General features: G+C 37.6%; 1 protein-coding gene across 1 annotated transcript in view; it reads right to left on the bottom strand.

Moving 5' to 3' along the window:
- Nucleotides 1-22,821, bottom strand: part of NKAIN2 (Na+/K+ transporting ATPase interacting 2) — a 453,282-nt gene that overhangs the window by 72,451 nt on the left and 358,010 nt on the right. Inside the window, exon 5 of the mRNA XM_009999208.1 lies at nucleotides 6,392-6,592. Within this exon, the coding sequence (XP_009997510.1) occupies nucleotides 6,392-6,592 (201 nt within the window). The remainder of the gene's footprint in view (nucleotides 1-6,391; nucleotides 6,593-22,821) is intronic.

Genomic DNA, 22,821 nt, shown 5'->3' with positions numbered 1-22,821 from the left:
ATCAGTCTTATTCCCATAACTCAGGCACTTAGTTTCACTAAAATCAATGGACTTGTGAGTCTGTAAGTGAAGATTAAAAGACAAGTATAATAAATACTTTTAATCCTGCGTTGGCAAATAGATATGTAATTCTGTCACACTTATCTCAAAGGCTGATCTTTTATTTGCATATTTTCAGAGTTTTGATCTACAAATGGATTTCAATTTGTCAACTTTTGCAAGAATAACCTTGTGGGAGTGGGGACAGGTCATGCATAATCACAGAGTAGAACCCAGGCAGAAGGGAGATGTAGAGAATCTGAGCTCCATTTCTGTATTAAATGCAATTACCATAATTATAATTACCTTGTACGAAGGCCTTACTGTACTGGGTACCATCCACATTTAGACGCTTGAGAGATCTGAGACATCCCGATCTATGCAAATGTTACTGTGTCTTATGAACTGAACATGGAAATTTTAGGCATCCTTTCCTCTGTAGTTCTTGGGAATAGATACAGAGAAAGGAAATTACTTTCTCAATGGCATCGTGGTAGACCTGGAAGGAGAACCTACTGACTTGAACCACAGTTCAGGACCTGAACTGAAAAGATTTTCACCTTCTGTTATAGAAAAGAGTTCAATAAAGAGTGTGAATGAAGAAAATTGTACATAGGATCCATAGCTAGAATCAGACATTAAGGGGTGTAGGAGCCTGTGAAACTGCAAGCTTGTGACCCTTTTTTAGCTGTGTCACCAAAATCCTGGGATGCATATACTATTTATACACAGAGCTAAATACCACCTTAAGCACTACCATTACATGCCAAGGTTAGCAGGGTTGTATACCCTGCACAGTCCCTCACAGGCACTGCCTTCTGCAAGGGGAAGTCAAGCTATACCTCCTATCATGTAGGGATAGGTGGGAACTTGCATTCAGCCTCCACTCTGTAATTATTATACAGAATGCTATTCAAATTTTACAAAGCAGTAGTAAATCAAATTTCCATTAGTACAACTGACCTCATTCTTTACCTGGAACAATTCTCTCTGGAGATCAGTAATTTAAGTATATTTACCCTTGATAACCCAGTAGTCCTGAGAATGAAATAGTTTCTCTGATGTAAGCAGCAAAAATCAATACCCATTAAGCACATAAGGATAATTTAATGTACAAAGCATATGGTTATCCAGGTCATGCCATCACCAAAGCAGCTCATGTTGGTAGTATGTAGGCACCAAGAACACGCTGAGCTGTGTTCCTTGCAGAGCACATTGGATAGTCCAGGTGCTCAAGGTGTCATGGCTCTGTAAATGGGACTTCCTTGGGAGAGAAGACCTAAGTGGAGAATTTCACTCAGTATGTGAGCACAGGCTGCATTGGACTTTAAGCTATGTGCAACCAAACAAATGAATTAGCTGTGGCCAAAATTATGTATTTTTTTTCTCCAGGTATCAGCACAGCATTAAAGAAATGACCATTGCTCTCAAAGTGCAATGAAGCTAAGATCTCAGTTTTACAGATTCTACTGTGATATTCACCAAGAAGTGGGGAGTGCAGCAAAGGAGGAAGTTGTTCCATAGAAATACCTTCCCCATGTTTTCCCAGATCCCAGGGTCTGACACAAAGCAAAACAAATTACTTCCTTAGCAGCTCTGCTCAGTTCCATACAGCTGTGTGCTGCAGGTGGTGCCCTAAAAATATGTTTGTTTATTTTGCAACTCTGCAGGTTGTAAAGCTGCTCTTAATAATGAAATAGAATCCCCTCCATTGCATTTTCCCTTCTTCACTCTGAACCCCTCTCTTTAACCTGCTGGAAGAAGATGGTAAGACAGAGACGAAGTGATAGCAATGCAGTCCAGTCTCAAAAGAATGAAATGGCATGGAGCACAAAGTAAAAGCTGACTAGCACACTGTGTGGCATGGAGATTTTGGTGGTGTACCACTTCAGACAGGCAACTACAACAACAATTGAGTGAAAAATCAGTGGAAATTTTTCAAAATAGACTTCCATAAACAGGACAAAAATCAGACAATGGGTGAGCAAGAAATAATGTGTTACAAGACAGACATAGATGTGCATGATTTGGTAATTTTTCATATTTATGATAGTATAATTCTTTTTCTGAAAAGGTCTACAGAGGCTGTCGTCTTCCACCAGCATCACCCCATGCCCTAAGTGCTCTGTGTCACAGGACAAAGGAGTAGCTGTGGCTGCTTTGCAGCCCTTCTTATCACTGTAGGTTATTCCAGCTCTGCTTTGCATACATAAATGTTAAATACTCAAATTGAGATAATCCTTGTCTTCTCACAGTATTTTCTTGCATGCATTAGTTCTCAAGTAATTTTTCCTCATTTTGAAGATTTCCTAAGCGATGAGTGTTCATCTGATCGATGTATAGAGACCACCAAAATTAATTTTCTGTCACTTCTTCAGTGTGAGCTAAAATAGAAATTTTGTCGAGTTGTTTTTTTATCCTGAATAAAAGCCTCTCCTCAGGAGAAGCTGGCAAAATATTTGTGCCTTATCACATCTGTCTCTCCTTAGTCCCTAAGATCAGTATTACTTGGGCAACACCACCACCCTACACACTGGGGATTCTCCTGACCTTAGGGATCATTCCAGTTGATTTAGTTACTACCTTTTTTAAGCAGTAGGAGAAATAAAAATTAACCAAAATTTCACTTCTAAAAAAATAAAATCTGTGTTGATTTGCACAAAATTAGCAGCAGTGTTCATATGGTTCACAGTCTGGTGCTGTTTGTTTTTAGGCCAGTTCACAGTCTAGGTGCTGTTTGCTGTGGGGAGACAAGGCCTCTTGCAGACTGTGAGTATTCTGCACCTCCTGAGCAGAGCATCTCTCTGCAGTCCTTGAAATATTCCACAGCCCACCCTGAGACTTGCTTTTTAGAAAGCATAAACCATGGGGGGTTTATAGGTTTTATTTTAGCTGTCATACTCTTTCCAGTAAATAATCCACAGCAAATATCACGTCTATGTGAAGCCTCAAGTTCTGTATCTAGATTCCCTATGAGTTTACTGGCAAGCTATCAAAATAGACTCAGTATAATTTTTTTCAAGCATTGAAATAAGTGGTTCTCAGTGAAGCTGAATTTCTCTGTAACTTTCTTTCTGTAGGCAGTAGAAAACCTCCTCGAAAACATCCTTAAAAACATGCTGCAGTGTTACTAGTCTGTGAAAAAGCCAAGATCAACATTACCTTGATCATTGTCATGAACACACAGAAATACAAATAGAAAGCAAGTAACCACTTTGTAGGTTGCAATTTATAGTTTTAAAGTTTAAATTCAAGATTCACTGAAGTGCCCATAAAAGAAAATTGAAAGGAAAGAGTAATTACTTTCTACTGGCTGGAGATAAATCTCATCTAAGGCTTGGGTTTGTTGAAAGCTAGTTTGCTGAAAATCAAGCAATATCTAACTTTGTGTTGTATGCCACTGGGCAGTACTAGGTAATTCTTCTGTTTCTCATCACATTTAATGTGATAGTGAATTTATACTAGTATTTCTATTTGAAAATGAATCCCACACCCACAACCAGAAAGTTGAAAATTATGTAAACAGTAAAGTTGAAAGAACCAGATTTGGAAAATTGACCCATATTTATATTGTGTAGCTCTTTACCTATGATAATCACATTTACAGTAACATAAATGGAAATATAAAAGTAACTGTAGTTGGCTACGCTAGCCGATTACCAATGGTTTGTATTCTGAACCATTCTCCTAGCTTGCAAAGAATGACCTTATCTGGAAACACAGGTCTCTTTAGGCACAGACACACAAAAACCCTTGCTGAATCAGGAACAGAATTGAGCTTGAGTTATATATTCCTTGAGTTTCTTGCTTGTTGTTCATTATATTAAAAAAAATAAGGTAGAAAAATAAGCCTGGATATCTCCTTTGGAGGACTTGAGGGTAGGAAGGCATTGCAGAGGGACCTGGACAGGCTGGATCAATGGGTTGAAGCCAATTGTATGAGGTTCACTAAGGCCATGTGCCAGGTCCTGCATTTTGGTCACAACAATCCCAGGCAATGCTACAGGTCTGGGGCAGAGTGGCTGGAGAGCTGCCCAGCAGAAAAGGACTTGGGGATGTTGATAGAAAGCCAGTTGAATATGAGCCAGCAGTGTGCCCAGGTGCCCAAAAAGGCCAACAGCATCATGTCTTGTATCAGGAATAGTGTGGCCAGCAGGACTAGGGAAGTGGTTGTCCTCCTGTACTTGGCACTGGTGAGGCTGCACCTCGAGTATTGCGCTCAGTTCTGGGCCCCTCACTATAAGAAGGGAGGTGGTGGAGTCACCATCCCTGAAAGTATTCAAAAGAAATATAGATATAGTGCAGTGCTTAGCAACATGATTTAAGCACTGAACGGGTAAATTAGGCTATGGTGGGGGGATTTAGGTTATGGTTGGACTTGACGATACTCAAGGTCCCTTCCAACCAGGATGATTCTATAATTCTATGATTCTATGAAGAAGAACATTTAGATGCTGAAGTGAGTCCAGAGAATGGCAACAAACCTGGTGAAAGGTCTGGAGCATAAGGTCTTATGAAGAACCTTTGAGGGAGCTGGCGTTGTTGAGCCTGAAGAAAAGGAAGCTAAGGGGACACCTTCCTGCTCTCTACAACTACCTGAAAGGAGGCTGCAGTGAGGTGGGGCTGGTCTCTTCTCCCTAGTAAAAAGTGACAGGAGAAGTGGTAATGGTCTCAAGTTGCACCAGGGGATGTTTAGATTGGATATTAGGAAAAAAATCTTTACTGAAAGGGCTGTGAGGCACTGAAACAGGCTGCCCAGGGAAGTGGTTGAGTCACTATCCCCAAAGTTGTTTAAATTATGTGGAGATGCGGTGCTTAGGGACATGGTTTAATGGGACTCAGCAGTGTTGTTTGTGGTTGGACTCAATGATCTAAATGATTCTAAGATTCTATGAGTAAATTTTGAGTGATAACAACTGATTGTAAAATAAATTGTAAAAATATTTAAGCTAATTTATTTTTTCACACTGACCTTGTTGCACTTTTACCTTTGTCTCATTTGCACCAGCTTTAGCTTGTCAAAACTGCTTTTGTGAACTAGCTGGAGAAAGGGCTGCTTTTGTTTTCCAGACCTATCTAATCCCTGCCTTGCTACTTAGTTGGTCAAGATTCCTTTGCACTGCTACAATATGGTGAGCTGAAGAGCATGAAGGAGATCTGAGATGGCTCCATGGAGGTAGCTGGGCTTGCAGGTGAATCAGCCACCAACGTTTCACATGCAGAGTTCACGCAGAGATGCACTGACGGAAAGATATATTGCCCCACTATATTCCACACCTGGTACTTGGCCATTTACAGCTGGGCTGGGGAATAGACAGATGGAAGAGCTGCTCACTTTTTGGGTAGCTGAGGGCCACATAATATATTATGGACTATCCAATTGTCTTACTATAGTTTCTGTGTCTTGCTAACCATATTTCTTATCTTTTGATAGTATGGTTCCTCTTTGAACAAAACACTGGAATATATTAAGCAAAAACAAATATAAAAAAATATAGAGAGGGAGTCACGTACTCAAATTTAGATGTATAGTAACAGGGTTTTTTGCAGTCATGTATATTTCCACCTGGACATAAACATGGTTGCATCACTAGAACAAATATAAAAGTGAAGATTGCTATTCAATGTAATTAATTAATATGTTTATGTCAGCTTTCCACCTAGGTCAGAGAAAGCAAAGGGCAAAAATCTTTATACAGGTAAATACAGTTAGAAAAGCTACCAGTTTTCCCCAAAACAAGCAGATTCAATTCCTCCATTCTGCAGTGTGACAGTGGATTATTATCCTCCTAAAAAAGATTTAAGATTTCTGGTTTTGGTTTTCATGCAACAAGTAAAACATTTTGTTCTCTTGGGAAGAACCTTTTCCGTTCACATCAAGTGCATATGACTAACATGGTGAATAACAAACTGATCAGTTTTGAGTCCTGTGAACTGATCAGTGAGTCTATTTTATACTGTTGAAAAATTATCCTGCATTTGGGTTTCTCTTTCATATTCAACTTGGCTTTCACAGCAATATCTGTAACTAATTATGCCACAACTTATATCCTACAGTACAATTTTAATGTAACCTGCAATAGATTATTTGTGGTATGGTCAATAGTCAAAACGGAGGCCAGGAAGGTAGAATGTGTCATTTGGCAATTCTCACAGCAAAAAATATGTTGGAGTATTCCTTGTAACAGGTGTATTGAACTAGTTGCAAGACAACAGAGTTTTATAACAAAATTAATTCTTAGAGCCGGGGTCTGTGAATGAATTTCACAGTATTTTCCTATTCTGGTAATGATGTTCTGCAATAAGATATCTAGAAAAGATGATGGAAGTGAAGCTATCTGTAAATACTTACTGCAAGGAAGATCTGAAGAGAGCTGTGAGCCACTTCAATGTACTGATATTCAAGAAAACACCCCGAGACAGTGATATAACGATGATCTTCTGGTGCCCAGTCTGGGGCTGGGGTTACCGAGGTCACGGTGCAGCCTGGCCCATTCTCCATCCACCAAGAACGATGCATTGAGATATTAAATGTCAGAATGAGATCTGTTTCCTGCAAAAGAACAAGTGAAGAATTAACGCACTGGGATAGTGCTTCAGCATCAAATGCCTCAGGAAAAGATTTCTTAGGCTGTATGAAGAAACAAAGAGAAGCAGTAAAACCACATTGTCACAAGAAAGTTAGTGGAGCTTCCCTGCAGCAAGCAAAAGTAGCTGTACCTTGGCAGATAGAATTGTTTTGGAGCAGAATAATCCTACAAGCCAGATGTGCTCCTAGACATTATGTTAGCCTAGCCTATAGCAGTAATTTCTCTTACATTGCCAAATTTTCTGAGGAAACCGTAAGGACTGATGGACGTGCACATTTACACAGCAACCCTCCTCTGCGCAGTTTCTGGAGGTATGGTCCATATTTTGGTGGTTTGATGTTCCAAGCCGTACAAGAGTCCATGGGAACCAACACTTCATAGACTTTGATATGTATGGGTCACCTACTAGGAGTTTTGCTTCACGGACCCTGTGAAGCAGACCTGTTGTAAGTCTGCTGAAATATCAGAGAAGATGTAAAAATATTACTCTGTATGAGTATACAAGCATACAAGTATAGCCTCTTTGGAAATCCTCTTCCAGATTTCTAACTTACAAGGAATCTGTAAGGAAATAGCTAGTGAGTGTTACCTTGTATAAACACTGCTTAGCTTGTTAAAAAGGACGGGTAAAGAGGCCTGCAATCTCTAAGTCCCGTGCAGCTGCTGCAGTGGAGTAACTACCCAGTCATGGTCTCTTTCAAGATTGTATTTATAAATAGTTAATAAAGGATTAATGAATGATTAATATACATCCTGAACAATACTAAGGATATGACTTCCATAAATTATACTTTGCACATTACTTGAGAGTGTTATACAGAGTTACAACAAAACTATGGTCTTTGAGGATTCTATAAGAGGCTACAGTGTTTACCTACCCTTTATGAATTATTTATAAGTGTAACCTCATTGTAAAGTGTGACTATCTAGTCTCTGTGCACATGTGCTCAGTCATGCAAAAAAATTTGCTTTTAAGTGATTTCTTTGCAGAGCCAAACTCTCCCCACACCTAACCTACATTTTTTCAGCCTGTTGATGACATTAATAATTAAGATTCTCATAAAGATTTTACAGTGTAACTATTTAATTAGTTTACCATGCCAAAAGGAATAAACAGAATACCATTCTGAGGCAGATATTATGTGTCCACATTTCCATCCCTTCAAAACCAGACAATTTTCAATCCCACTTATTTTCTCTTTTTCCACTAACTCATGCAAAGGTAACTGCACCCAGAAAGGTTTTGGATAATGTCATGACTGACATGTCAATCAATCCATGATTACACTTGACTCTTAAATCCCTTCTCTTTAAGTTGTAGTTCTTTCTGCAGAAATTTTGTACACCTAAAAAAACCCCAACAATTATTTACCTGATAAGCACACACATCTATCAGATGGCAGGAAGGGCTATACATCTTTTTGTGATCAATAATTAACCTACATTCTCACAACAGCCCAATCCAGAAAATAATAATCTATATGAGAAAATGTATGATGCTTCACATTAATTTAGTCATGCAACTAACTTCAAGTATTTGAAGATGATCCAAGTAACAGTGAACATTTGTATAAACTACACAAATTACCCCAAAATAGAAATATTTATCTACAGGTGTAAGTCTTCACTTCCAACAAACCCCTCCTTTCTCTGCACTCCTCCCTACCAAAGCTGCAGATGCTGGAAAGTATCTGGAAGATGTTTCTTGGAAATGGGCAATTTTATCTTACATCCAAGCCAAAAGACTATAAGAGACCTGGGGCTTTTCAGTCTAGAGAGGAGAAGATTGAGAGGGGATCTAATCAATGTCTATCAATACCTGAAGGCTGGGCATCAAAAAGGCAGGGATAACCTCTTTTCACTTGTGTCCTGTGATAGGATGAGGGGCAATGGACTCAAACTTGAGCACAGAAAGTTCCACCTCAACATGAGGAAGAACTTCTTTACTCGTGAGGGTTACACAGCACTGGAACAGGCTCCCCAGAGAGGTTGTGGAGTCTCCTTCTCTGTAGACTTTCAAGACCTGTTCCGAATGCCTTTCTGAGTCATCTGTCCTAGGGGTTTGTTTTTTTTGTTTCGTTTGGTTTGGTTGTCAGTCATGCTCTGGCAGGACCTGCTCTGACCTTCAGAGGTCTCTTCCAACCCCTAATATTTTGTGATTCTGTGATTCTGGAATGAGGGCTGTTACAGCCCCTCAGTAGCACCCTGTCTTTCTTACCTGGTGGAAGAAGTTAAAAGAACAAGTATCTTTAGAGTAACTTTGCTTAAAGTAATAGATTTATTCCTGAATGAATAAAATCAGAATCCATCACTTTATTGTCAGAAGATCTTTAAGCAATTCTAGTTACCATGGAAAAATCTTAATCTCTAGTCTCTTATTAGACATGTAACATGAATGAATAGGACTCAGTGTCTGGTTCTATTTTATCATTTGCAAGACTATTTTACAAAGAGCAGACAAGGGATGAGAAATGTATTCCTTGAAAAAGAAAGGGATAAATTGGCTTGCAGGAACTGAGTATTGTTAAGCCAGGTGAAGTTAAGATGGATCAGATGAAGCTAAATACAAAGATCATAACTGGGCTGTCTGATTAGAACATCATTTCCATAGAGATAGTTATATTTGCTTACAAAGGGTGCAAACAAACCTTTACATGTTAAAACCATAAGTAAATTTCCAAGCTACACAGGAAATACAATCACATGTTAAAATATTTATAATTACATGTGTAAATAAAACTTTACAAATGCAGCTTTCTTTTACCCCATAATTTATATCCAGATGGTTTTCTGAAATAATTTGTTATATTTAGAAAAATTCCTTCCCCTCAATTATCTGTTGACAACTAAGTCGAATCATGGGATTAGGACTAGATAATCATCTTTATTTTGTTATTGTTCAGGAATAGTGTTTTAGAACTTGCTAGTAAAAAATTACAGATCTTTATCAGGTCTATATTCTATTCCTATCTCCAAGTAATCAGTAAAATGCTGTGTTGTTTCATCAGCTCATAAATTGACCTGCTACCTATCACAAAAATGTTGCATTCCTTATCTCTTAATATTAGCAAAACCAAATAAATCCTACTGAAAGCTCTGATGTCAAATCTTAAAGAACTTTGAACAGCGTGGTTAAGAATATTTTTAAGGACTGTATTCATTATATAGTGAATCAGGCAACAAACAGCCAACTGCAAAAAGCAAAATGGTAAGCGGAGGTGAAATCTAGTTCTGGTAAGGTTAGATGTCATCCATGGCTCAAGTCAAACTGGGCTGGAATAGAATGATAATGAAGGCAGATTTTCACAAGCAAGCACCTAAGTTAAGCTCTTTAAATTTATGTCCTTAAAATATGTGAGATAAGACCAAATGCAGAAGGAACTTATTCACAACAAAGTCTGCTGCTGCACAGCTAGCTCTTCTCAGGCATAAATTGTTACAGGCTTTGAACTTGCCCATAACCTTCAAACCATGTCCCACTGTATGCAACCATATAAGCAGAACAGTTCCTGTTCCTTAGTAGCAAAGGTCACCCAGCTTACAAAAAAAGTTTTACATCTTACTGAGAAAACTGATAAAGACCTGAATCTCCTTGTTGAACTGTAAGCCAAGGAGCAGATGATGTATCTATCATGAACATCTTTTATGCTGAAAACATTTAGAGCTGTTTTTGGACAGGCTACATTTGCTATTTACTTTATGCACTGTTTGAATACAGTTTTACTGGATGTAGACAAAGTCTAAACTGGAAGCTGGGGATTTGTTGTACTCTCCAGTGTATTTGTCATCTGTTTTCTTTCTGACATCTGTGGCTCAAACATTGTTCAGGGAAATGCAGAGAAATGGCCTGATAAGCCTGGAAGCTATGAAACCTAAGAAGAACTGTTGATACACATTGGGCATGCCAATACAGTGTTGTTCACAGTCTGTGTGCCACAAAAGATTTCATTATCCTGAATTCAATAAACAGCTGCCTCCTTCATGGACCCAGAAATACGTCTGTGTGAGCTTTATTGATGATCACCGTGCTGTTTTTGTAAATCCTGCTGGTATTTGTAAAGCCTGTTAATGAAAACTGGTGCATTAAAGGAGATTTTGCTATTCATCAAGGAGGAAAAATGCAGTGGAAAATATTTAGTACTACATCTTTGCTGACATTCTTAAGATGTGCTGGCATTTGTAGTGGTCAGGGGAAGTACTGCTGGGTTAGACAAAGCTAGGGTTTGGAGGTCTCTGAATCTCAGATCTCAGAGATTAGAAGCTGAGACATAGAATAACTGAATGCCAGGTTGGAAGGAATCTCAAGGATCATCTGATCCAACCTTTCTAGGTAGAAACATAGTTTAGATGAGATCACCCAGCACCTTGTCAAACTGAGTCCTGGAAGTGCCTAGCACTGGGGAATCCGTCATCTCCCTGGAGAGATTTTCCCAATATCTGACTGTTCTCATAGTGAAACATTCTCTTCTGGTTCATCGGGATCTCTCTAGGGGTGACTTGCACCCGCTACCCCTTATCTTTTCTGTGTGAGTCCTTGTAAAAAGGGAGTCTCCAGCTTCTTGGTAGCCACCCTTTAAGTACTGGAACACAGCAATAAAGTCTTCCTGAAGCCTTCTTTTCTGCAGGCTGAACAAATCCAGTTCTCTCAGCCTTTCCTTATATGGCAGATCCTCCAGTCCTTTGATCGTCTTTGTGGCCCTTCCCTGGACCCTCTCTAGCCTGCCTGCATCTTCAAATCAAGCCTGTAATTTTTTTTTTCAGCTAAGTTTGTAAAAAATGTTGAGTTCTGATGGTTTTGCCTGTGTTTAATACAGTAGATAATAACTTTTGCTGGGGTTAATGGCATAGTACATAACATTTCCTGGCAGAGGACAGCTGATGACAGAACATGGCAGCAGAAAGCTTTGTAAGAGCTTCCAGAAATGTATGCAACCTTCTTTGCATTATGCAGCAGCAGGAGGATAGCAGTGCTTAATATGAAGATAGCTCTTTGTATGTTGTTTTACTACTACTATATATTACTAATTATACTATCTCTATGCAGTAATTACAATATATTACTTTTTCAATTATTTGTGTTAGGTGCAGCTTAGAGAAGCTGACCCCAAATACAGTGCCAAGAGAAAAAAGAGGCAGCAGTGATTCAGGGTGATTCTCGGAAAGTCCATGAGACCTTACAGACTCAAGGAAATGAAATTGTACTGACTTCAATAGCTGTGGCTTGTGGTGTCATGGGAAATAAGTTTCTTCCATTTTTCTAATTAGAAATAGCTGAAATCTGTGCAAACTTGCCAAGCTTCTGTAGAAGTTTTGTCAAATACAACCATGTAAGCACTTGTTTCATTTTTCCAACTCAAACTAGCAAGAACAGGCTGCTTGGATACTGAATGATCACACAAGGTTTCAGTGATAAAAGATCAGGGTCTGAAAGCGTTTGTAGTTTTGGATTCTTTGGATGCACAGAGGACTCTACAGGCGCTTTTTTTTTTTTTTTTTTTTTTTTCTGCTATCTCACATTTCAACTAAAACTAGCTCCCAGCAGGCAGTATCATTTTCTCATGCAAGCAAATATTTTCCTGCCTAATGAAAAAACAGCTCTCACTGAAGGGTCAAAATAGATGTTGGCAGTTGTGTTTCTTTTCCTTTTTATTTATTTTTTATTATATTTTATTTTATTTTTTTTAATCCACAGTTGAGATACAGGGAATAGTTATTGTATAATTGTGTAAGGATCATGGATATTTAAGGATCCTGATCTTTTTTTCCTTTTGCATCTGAACTTTTTTGCGTCTCCACTTTTTCATATTTGCATGATTCTTTGATTTTTTCTTCAGTGACTTAGAAATTTCATTTCCTCTTACAAAACAATTTTATGCCAGTATAATCAGAAATTGAAATTCAGAAATCAGAAATTAGAAATTTATGTATATATCTGTCATTAATCAGCTAAGATTTAATCAGTCTGAATCCACCCAGTGGATCTACTAGTAAAATTTATCTGCAAAAACCAGTAAAACTTTCCTCACTGTTAGCTTTTCTCAATATTTTGTTAAAAATATTTCAAAGGTATCTTGAGTGATTTCCAACCTACTTCTGAAGATTTTGATTAATTACTTATAAAGATACCAGCATGAAAGAAAGAGATGACTCAGGTGACCTGATTTTCTTTTCTAAAATGAAACTAGAGTATTAAATTAATAAAATATAAAATAGTCCTCAGAAAGCACAGGTAATACTATGCAGAGATTAACATTGTCACTTACTATTCTGTGATGTGATTCTTATCAATAATCTTATGAATTTTTTAGAGCTGCAATCAATATTATCTTAATTAAGATCTCCATATTTTTATAGTATTGGAATATGTACATTGACAAACCTACCAATTTTTTTCTGCTCTGTTTCAACTCATTAAAAAAAAGATACCTGCTAAACTCCAGAATAATGATTTTTGCAGTTCACCACCAAAATTTTTCATTAACATCTTTGTTCAAAAGTTTTCTACCCATATAGTTTTTAAATTAAAGGTATCATAAAAAGAAAATAGAAACTTTCAGTTTGTATTGCGAGGTTAAAATTATTATTACTACCCCATTCATATTTTTCATATCTAATCAGAATATTTTCAGAATAAAAATGTTCTGGACTAAGATTATTTGATTTTTTTTTCCTGTGTAGAACATCAAGCTCATCAGCGTAGCCCTAAGTCACTTACCATGGGGAATGAGAAGCTGCAGTTCCTGTGCTGTAATTTGGCTCTTGTACCTACTTAGCAAAGACCCTGAGCACTAGAATGTTTGTATTTTCTTGGAAAATTACTTTTTGGAGGATCTAAGCTTGTACAATGAAAAAACTACACTGTGACACAACAGACCAGAGGTGCTAACATCCCAGAGTAGTAGCTAACTTTGTGGAACCTTATTTATTTCTCACTGTGGAGTAATCAGGAATACCATTCTGAAATTTTGAGAATTTGTTGAAGCAAATTGAGCTAAATGTAACACTTTGTTTTGAAAAGTTTCTGTTCTGACAAATTGCCTTACTCTTGCCCTGCAAACTTCATTAGTGGGGGTGTACAATGGGCTGTTTTCCAGCCTCAGTTATTTACATTGTTCTGACCTTACTGATGGGCATGGGTTTATTACCAGCTCCTATTAAAACAACAACAACAACAACAAACCAATCCCAGATGATTTCATTTCAAAAGCCAAAGCTATTTTAATATTTGGATTAAATCTGAAAATACAAAGAGGCAATTTAAATATTTACTAGGGGAAACAGAAGATGATGGTCATGCAGATAACGAGAGAATTTTCTGCTTCTGGGTGAAACTGAGCAGCCTTATTTAGGACAGAGATCCAGAGCTGGAAACAGGGTGGTGGCACATGGTCTCTTTTCCCACACCCAAGCAGTGTTCCATGGAAGAAAACTAGTAAAGGATTTTATCATGGTACCAAAATCAGTGTGGCTCTGAATCTCTTTCTGAGGTGAAGCGAATGTTCTGATGGTTCAGTAATCCTGGTTATTAATTTTGAGCTGAAAACACGCAGTTTCACCACTTTAATGATATAACAGTACTAGATAAAACAGTACTATGAGTAAAACATAACGCTTTTAAAGAAGTTTAAGTTCCTTCACCTCTTGGGAATAATTTATTTCCCTCTTCTTTTTAAATGGTAAAGGAGGCATGTCTCTTGTCTTGGTTTACCCAGGCAAATACACAGATCAATAGTGCTTAGAATTTGCAGACACAAATATAAACAACCTCTTAATTCTAAATAACCCTTCTAAGTACAAGGATATCTTCTATTTGGATAATATCCAAAAGACTATGCAGAGCTTTGAGCGAGCTGGGAACACAATTCTGCATGCTGGAAATTGAAAGCTCTAGGCCTTGAAAAAAATATCAGGATTAAACAAATATCCTTAAAATGCTTCCCTTTTCCAGAATAAATGGTTTACTGAGTTGCCAAATCACTTCAAGAACACTGTTTAATCAACTCTGTCCAAGACATGTATTACTGTGGCCCAACATTTAGTAAGGAAGGATATAGAAGTGTATGGTGCAGCTCCACACAGCCCTTTTGCCCTGTTCAAGAAAAAGTGTGGAATAACCATAGATCTGAAGATGTACAGCATTTGTGTAGCTTGCAAATTTGGGATAGTAAACCAAAAAGCACACCAATGAAGCCACAGCAATATGCTCAGCATGATGTGCACGAAGCCTGTATACAACAGTCTCTATTGCAACATTGCTGAGTATTTATACCAAGGTGTTTCTGATCATCAGTTTGACACATTTTACTCCTAAATATGACTTTTATGAGTTTCAAGGGGTTGAACAGCTGCCACTCCAACAGATGACATAGCAAAAACTGTGTCACAGGTTTTGGTGCTTGTGTGTGCTCCATTTGTCTGATCTATACTTGTCCCATGGGCTTCAAAAACTACCTTTAGCTCCTGTTGGAAAGGTTCTATTTATTTTTAAAATTAAAAAGATATTTCTCACAGGACCATGTTATATGACTCTGATAAACTTTAGTTCATAAGAAGCTCACTCATGTCCTTGCAATTGATGACAGTTATTAGAACACCTAAGGCTATATTCAGATTTGATAAATCAAACTCTTTTCACTTTATCTACAGTAATTAATTTAACAGTAGGTGAAACTGCTCTCTTTTTGTGGTGTGATGTCATGTCACACAGCATGGGCCACAGATTAGTTTTCTTGAAACTAATTTGATTATGTAGTACTGTCATCTAAGTACAGAAATAATAAGATCTAACTTGTCTTGAACACAGGGTGAATTATAGATATTTTGTCTCGCTGGTTCCTGCATTTGAGAATTATTTGAATTATTTCAAAAAAACCCAAGATGCATGGTTTCTCCTGTTCTAGAGCTGGTTTTCAGTTTTAGCTAATTTTAGATTTTAAAATTAAAAGAATGTGAACAAAACTGCAAAACATGTGTTTCAACATTTAAAAAGAAAATATTACACTCTTCCAAGCTTGACTTATTAAGGCCTTTAGGTGGCATTTGCAAATTGGATGGAAAATGTTAGTACTCCCACATATCCAAACCTCTCACATGTCCTTGATAAAGAAAAGAAAAATAATCTGTTCACAAACTTCTACTCTGACAATTCAAATCTCATCGAAACAGACTGAAAAGAAGTTTGGTCATCTGCATTAATATACAAACTACAATGTCAAACAAGAGGGTGTTAGCAAACCTTTCAAGTGTGTATCCTTTTCTCTTGTGAGATATTGCTTAGATGTGGCAATGCCCACACCTTTGGTACACTGCAGCCCCCTATGAACAGTTCAAAGCCATTTAAAAAGATTCAGTGCATAACTTGGGGTAAATGTATGGTTTTTATTAGATTTTCAGAAGCACACCCTGAGGAGTAATGCTATAAAGCCACGCTAGATTTTTTAGCTAGCAAGAGGAAGACTATGCCATGTACTTTGAAAGAAATGGTAGCAATTTAAACCAGCTAAGGTACTAATCCATAGATTAGTAGTTTGTCTCTCTTTTACATGTTGACTATGCAATGTGCAATGCTGCTAAAGCACAGAGGACTACCTACTACAAGAATATGTGTTCTTATACATGATAAAAGAACACTCAATTTAAGATGGCAAAATCATCTCAATAAGAAGATCCATTATTTTGCTAATCTCACGCTTAGAACCAGTTCATACAACATACATACCAGCCTGTATAATATATGTAAGATATATTTGGATATAAGATAAGATATATTTTCTCCCCCTTTACTTGACTCCTGTGAGACCCCACCTGGAATACTGGTGCCCCCAACACAAGAAAGATGTGGAATTGTTGGAACGTGTCCAGAGGAGGGCCACAAAAATGATCCAAGGGCTGGAGCACCTCTCTTATGAGGACAGGCTGAGGGAGTTGGGGTTGTTCAGCCTTCCAGTACCTGAAGGGGCTACAGGAAAGCTGGGGAGGGAATTGGGCTTACAAGGGTTTACAAGGGCTTGTAGTGAGAGGGCAAGGGGTAATGGTTTTAAACTAAAAGAGAGATTTAGGTTAGAGATCACGTGGAAATTCTTTAGTAGAGATACTGGAAGAGGCTGCCCAGAGAAGCCATGGAAGCTCCATCCTTGGAAGCATTCAAGGCCAGGTTGGATGGGGCTTTGAGCAAATTGATCTAGTGGGAGGAGTCCCTGTCTATGTAGGGGGGTTGGATCTAGATGATCTTTAAGGTCCCTTCCAACTCTAACCATTCTATGATTCTATGAATTTTGTGATTCAAAGTGTATTTCCTTGAAGACTTAGAATGCTATTGCAGTTCTTAAAAAAACCCACAAAAACACACAACAAAAGCCACAAACAAAACAATATCCAAACAAACAAACAAAACCCCCTAAATTACAGAATAGTTTGTCTTCCTGCAGCATGAATATTTATGGAGTGTTCCTTAAGATCATACTATAACATACTGTGGAGCACAGTAGTAGTAAGAGCACAGCAACTCAAATCTGACTTGTATGCTATTCTGCAGGGACAACGTATTTCCAGGAACCCAGAATAGGTATTTAATCTATATGCTTTCTGCCTTGGGACAATCTGGTTATGTCTCCTTCAGTGAGATGGAAAAGGAAAAGGTTGCATGGGTGTAGCATAAATATCAGCCCCAAAGATTTTGCAGAGATTTTTTAATCATGCAGCTACAATTACGGCTCTTCTCTGTCTTGCCAATGAAGTATCCCAAATAAGAATGAATCAATCAAAGTCTTCAAAAATTTAGGAAATTTATTTTGAAAGTCTTATGTCTCTAGCATTCATTCTATTTGAATTGTATCATCACAGTACTTAGGTTTGCATATTTAGTTTGCAAGCATCTCATGCTGTCTAGCTAAAATTTAACTTACGAAAATCTCTTCAGAATTTAGCTCTGTATCCAAAGACTCTCCAGTTTCCAGCCAAGATTAAGATGAAACACTAGCAGCAATGATCTTTAATGAGCATAGCCTAAGAGGAGTAACCAGAACAGAGCTCTATCTCTGTAGACTGAATCAGTGATTGAAAACTTTATTTAAGAAACTGACGGGGAGTAGATTTACCATTCTAACTGTAGTGTCTGTGTCAGTTCCTTAAATTGAGTTTTCAAGAGCTGATTTAGCCCAGGGAAATGCAGAAATCTGGTTGAAGCGTCTCTTGGGGCTGCTTATACTAAATTTTTTGTTTGTGTTTAGTGCTAATGCAGAATTAGAGGAACTTCGCTGTCAAGATGTTAGAAGATCGATGCTTTTATTACTTTGAATTGGAAAGCTGGTATACACAATAGAACAGTCGCAGTGGGAAGAATGATACAGAGCTCTTCTTTGATTTCCTCGTGCCTAGGAATATTGCAATATACTGTGAATTCAAGAAGTAGAGTTCATTTTTTCTCTTGGTCAAGAAATAAACATAGTATATCTGGTTTATTAAATAGAGACTCCGTAAAAATATTTTCAAGAAAATATATATCTGCCCAGGGGAAAAATATATAAACTCCAATAAATAATTCATTTTTACAGTATCTATATAATCACTTCACTATGAAGTGCCAGCAATATACCACATGTGCTCTGTCTCTTTCTTTGAAATAAAACTCTCATAAAATACTTATAAGAGGGATTTTTTTTTTACAAGACAAATAGCTTTTAGATTGACATAATGTGGTGGATTTTTTTCTTTCTTGAAGAAAAGCATTGGAAGTATTAAAGTTTCTGTGAATTCCTAGTACCAGAGTAGTTTTCTGTTATGTGCATTAGTGAAATTGTGATTTCACTGGGAGATGAGGTTGCCCAGAGAAGGTAGCAGTGAAACTCAATACATGTCCAATTCAAAAGAAATGCTTTAATTTAAACTGAGTGATCCATAAAGTATTACTACATTTGAGGCATACATCTCTTAAAAAAAAAAGATTTAAACACAAAAATGAATAACAGAATTAGGCATGAAAATAGAGGTTCTGTAGTTTAGTACTCAAAGGTTAGGAACTACAAACTCCTTGGTTCTGCTCTATTGCACGTCAGCACTACCATATATTATTAGTTACACACTGTTTTCCTGAGCGGAATGGACAACTTTCTGTAAAAGTTCATCATTAAACTACCTTTAAACATTTTTCAGTCTTAAAATGTGTGAAGTCTTGCAGCTTAATCCTAGATGACTTCAGATTTATTTTTTTTTTTTTGTGCTGGCAATAATTCTATTAAATGAATGGGACTCACAATATTTGATACTAAGTTTGTTACACTGAGCCTAGACATTCAGATAAACACTTTCCAAGATGTACACTGAACCGTTAATATGTATTTCCATACCGATGATGACATGGATATCTTTTTCATTCTAAGTATGGTTTTCCTCCTGGTTTGGATAATTATACTGTGATTCCTTAGCATAGCGAAGAGGATGTCTTATAAGCAAAGTTTAATGTTGTCAAAACCAAGACATACTACATCTCCTTCCAGCTTTATTCATAAGGCATTCTGCAAAAGGGAAAACTATATCCCAAGAGAAGTTTCAGTAGTTTATGATGGGAAGAAGCATCACATCATGGTATGCTGTGATGTGTTGTGGGTCCAATGCTATGGCATTTTGATTAATTACATGAATGGCTGACTAGAGAAAAGACTAAGTGTATACTTTATGATTGCAATATGTTTGAGGAAAGGGGGAGCATTCAAATTCATCTTGAGAAAACTGAGATTTGTCCTGGAGAAATGCTGTTCAGCAAGAACAAATGGAAAGTACCACACTGAGGCCAAGGTAACTAAATGCACTAGCACAGTAGGCATAACAGCAGTCTAGGCACTGACTGCTTTCTCATAAGGGAATAGAAGGTTAACACAGTTCACAACGTGAATAGAAGTCAACACTCATGTTGCTGCAGAAAAGGAGTCATCCTTCTGGGTTGTATAAACATGAGGGAAGTCTGCAGTACTGTTACAATTCATGTTCTCAGTGTTGGCAAGGCCTCAGCTCAAAAGACTTCAAGAAAAACTGCAGACTGACTACAGAGGAGCAAAAAGGAGCAATTAAAATGAGTCCATGTCTGAAAACAAGACCTGTGAAGAAAGGTAGAAGGAACTGGGGTTTTCTAGCTTAGAAGATACAAGATTGAGAGTATAACTGGCTGTCAAAGAAAGCTGTGTAACCTGTTTCCCTGCCTACACTGGAAAGACATTCATCGTGGGCCCAGGAACTGGACTGCATTGCAAAGAGGATACAAATAAGATCTCTGGGAAATAAGCTTCTGAAGCCATGGGAGAGGAAACCACTGGAAGGGACTGTCTGGGAAGTCTGTGGGATCTATTGCTGCTGGCATTTAAGAACAAGATTGACAAACTTCAGTCGCGTTTTCACATATATTTAGGCAGGAGACATGGACTAATTGACGTACTGAGTTATTCAACAAAGTGAATCTATGTTTATAATGACTAAAAGCATGGTTCTGGGAATAGATTATATTTATAAATATGAAACACATATCACAAGTCATTTCTATGAGATCTGGTATACTTAAAATAATAATCGGAAATACCCGACATGTAAAGCTTAAACACAGCTGAACTTAAAGATAATACTTTTCCCTGGAGTTTTCTAACAGATATGAGAAATTTTAATGCAAGAATAGGGAGCCTTATTTATAGAAGTAATGTTAAGTGAATTACTATAAAAAATGTCTTCTTTCTTAGGTTCCCAGCTTTTGATAGTATAATTCCCATAGTACTGTCCAGTCTATTCAGAACTCTTGAAAGAGACTATGACTTGTAATGGCTGGAACGCATTTCTGCAGCCTTGATTATCTACTTCTGAGACAGTCGCCTATATAGTCAGTGGAGCTAAAGAGGAACTTTCAGTCATCTCATCAGGTGTAGGCCACCAGGTGTCTTTAGTATGAAATTAATCACACCTTAAAATGTTTACTTTAGAGCAGATCCAGATACTCTCTATATTAAAAAAAAATAAAATCAGAAGTATAGATATCCTGGAATACATATAAATAAAATGTAAAATAAATTATATATATATATATACACTGATACGATAATAATCTGTGAGCCAACTGCATATTTTCTGCATCTAGATATGTCAAGGCACTTCAACTAGAAATACCTGGTGTTACTGCAACTATCTGATAATTTGGAAAGTCACTCACGCATAACAAAAAATTGTTTTAGTTAAATATATAATGCGGAATTTCCTTTGCAAGAATACTGAAATTTTGCTTGAAAATTAGGAACATTATTTGCTTTGAGACTTATGTAGGATTCCAAAAATTCTAGAACTTGTTGTAAACTTAGCATTAACCAGAAATGAACTCATGTCACTTGATAAATCTGAGGACTCTGAGACATGGTTCTTGGGGGTCTGTGATATTGGAAAACTGATTTCTGTGTCAATCAACTAAATGGTTGATTGACGTGTGCTTGTGACCTCCAGGAACTGTGGCAGGGCTGTAGTTAGTTCCCAGCCTTCTGCCAGCATTTTGCCATGCCTTATTGCTCTGGATTAAAAATTCACACTCCCAAACTTTCCCATTGGAACTAACCATCAGGTTCTCTGACATGCATTTCATATCCCAGCTCAAAAGTGGAATTAAGACAAGAGAGATATTCTATTCATAATAATATCAAAACTGTCTGTAAAATTCATATTTGGCATGACAAATCTGATTTAAGCAGCCATGAAAAAGTAAAAAAAAAAGTAACCACTTTTGCCGGCAACTAAATGTCACCAAATTCAGTAAAGATGATTTGGTTTCTAAGTTGAAAACTATACTCAGTAATAGGAGACAATACAGAAATTGAATGCACCTGGGATTTTTTTCCATAGCATTAGCTTGAACACAAATTTTTAATTGCCACAAAGAAAACAGAAGTAATAAATGCTCAATTATAAAAAAATGTCTTAGAAACAGAAAAAAAATCCCCACATTTATCATATTAATAGTAGGCAGAAAAATATTGCTATGACAAATATTCTAGCATTCTGAAAGATGAAGAGGACAAATTTTATTTGGAACACATTCAGACTTAAAAAAAATAAAATGCAATAAATTTGATGAGCTGTTTTTATTACATAGGCAAAATAGGCGTAAATCCAGTGGAATTTCCTGAAGCTTAGCTTCTTTTCATGCTCACCATAATCTTAAAAAGATTTGGTAAAATACTGTAGCACAAAGGAAAAAAATTGCAATCAGAAACAGTTTGTAATAACATTGAGCATGTTTGGTTCATGATTTATCCAGAAGATTAAAATATCTTATCACTTGATTTTGAATATTTAAATTTAAATCTGCTTGCAAACGAAGTGGCCCTTGATGTCTTCTAGATTTTGCAAAAGTGAACACATCTGTAATTAATTTAGTCTAATGGACACAGGTATAAGTGTATAAGCTTTGTTTTCTTTGGATGAACCTGAAAGTCATTTTCACAGAATCACAGAATCTTAGGGGTTGGAAGTGACCTTGAAAGATCATCTAGTCCAACCCCCCTGCCAGGCAGGGTCACCCAGAGCACATCACACAGGAACATGTCCAGGTGGGCTTTGAATGTCTCAAGAGAAGGAGACTCCACAACCTCTCTGGGCAGCCTGTTCCAGTGCTCTGTCATTCTCACAATAAAGAAGTTTTTTCTGATACTTACATGGAACCTCCTATGTTCTAGTTTGCTCCCGTTGCCCCTTGTCCTATCATTGGACATCACTGAAAAAAGCCTCCTGACACTCACCCTTAGTATATTTATAAACATTGATGAGGTCGCCCCTCAGTCTCCTCTTGTCCAAGCTAAAGAGACTCAGCTCCCTCAGCCTTTCCTCATAAGGGAGATGTTCCACTCCCTTCATCGTTTTTGTGGCTCTGCTCTGGACTCTTTCAAGCACTTCCCTGTCCTTGAACTGAGGGGCCCAGAACTGGACACAATATTCCAGATGTGTCCTCACCAAGGCAGAATAGAGGGGGAGGAGAACGTCTCTTGACCGACTAACCACACCCTTTCTAATACATCCCAGGATGCCATTGGCCTTCTTGGCTACAAGGGCACATTGCTGGCTCATGGTCAGCCAGCAGGCCCGGTGTCCTGGAAATCAAACCATCCAGGAGTTTGGTTCCCTACCCCCTTCAAGTCTAGTTTAAAGCTCTCTCAATGAGTCCTGCCAACTCCTG

Source organism: Chaetura pelagica, unplaced genomic scaffold (genome assembly GCF_000747805.2).
Source record: "Chaetura pelagica isolate M959 unplaced genomic scaffold, ChaPel_1.0 scaffold90, whole genome shotgun sequence".
Taxonomy (NCBI): Eukaryota; Metazoa; Chordata; class Aves; order Apodiformes; family Apodidae; genus Chaetura; species Chaetura pelagica.
Note: the sequence above shows the minus strand (reverse complement) of the source record. Positions and strands in the feature narration are given on the sequence as shown.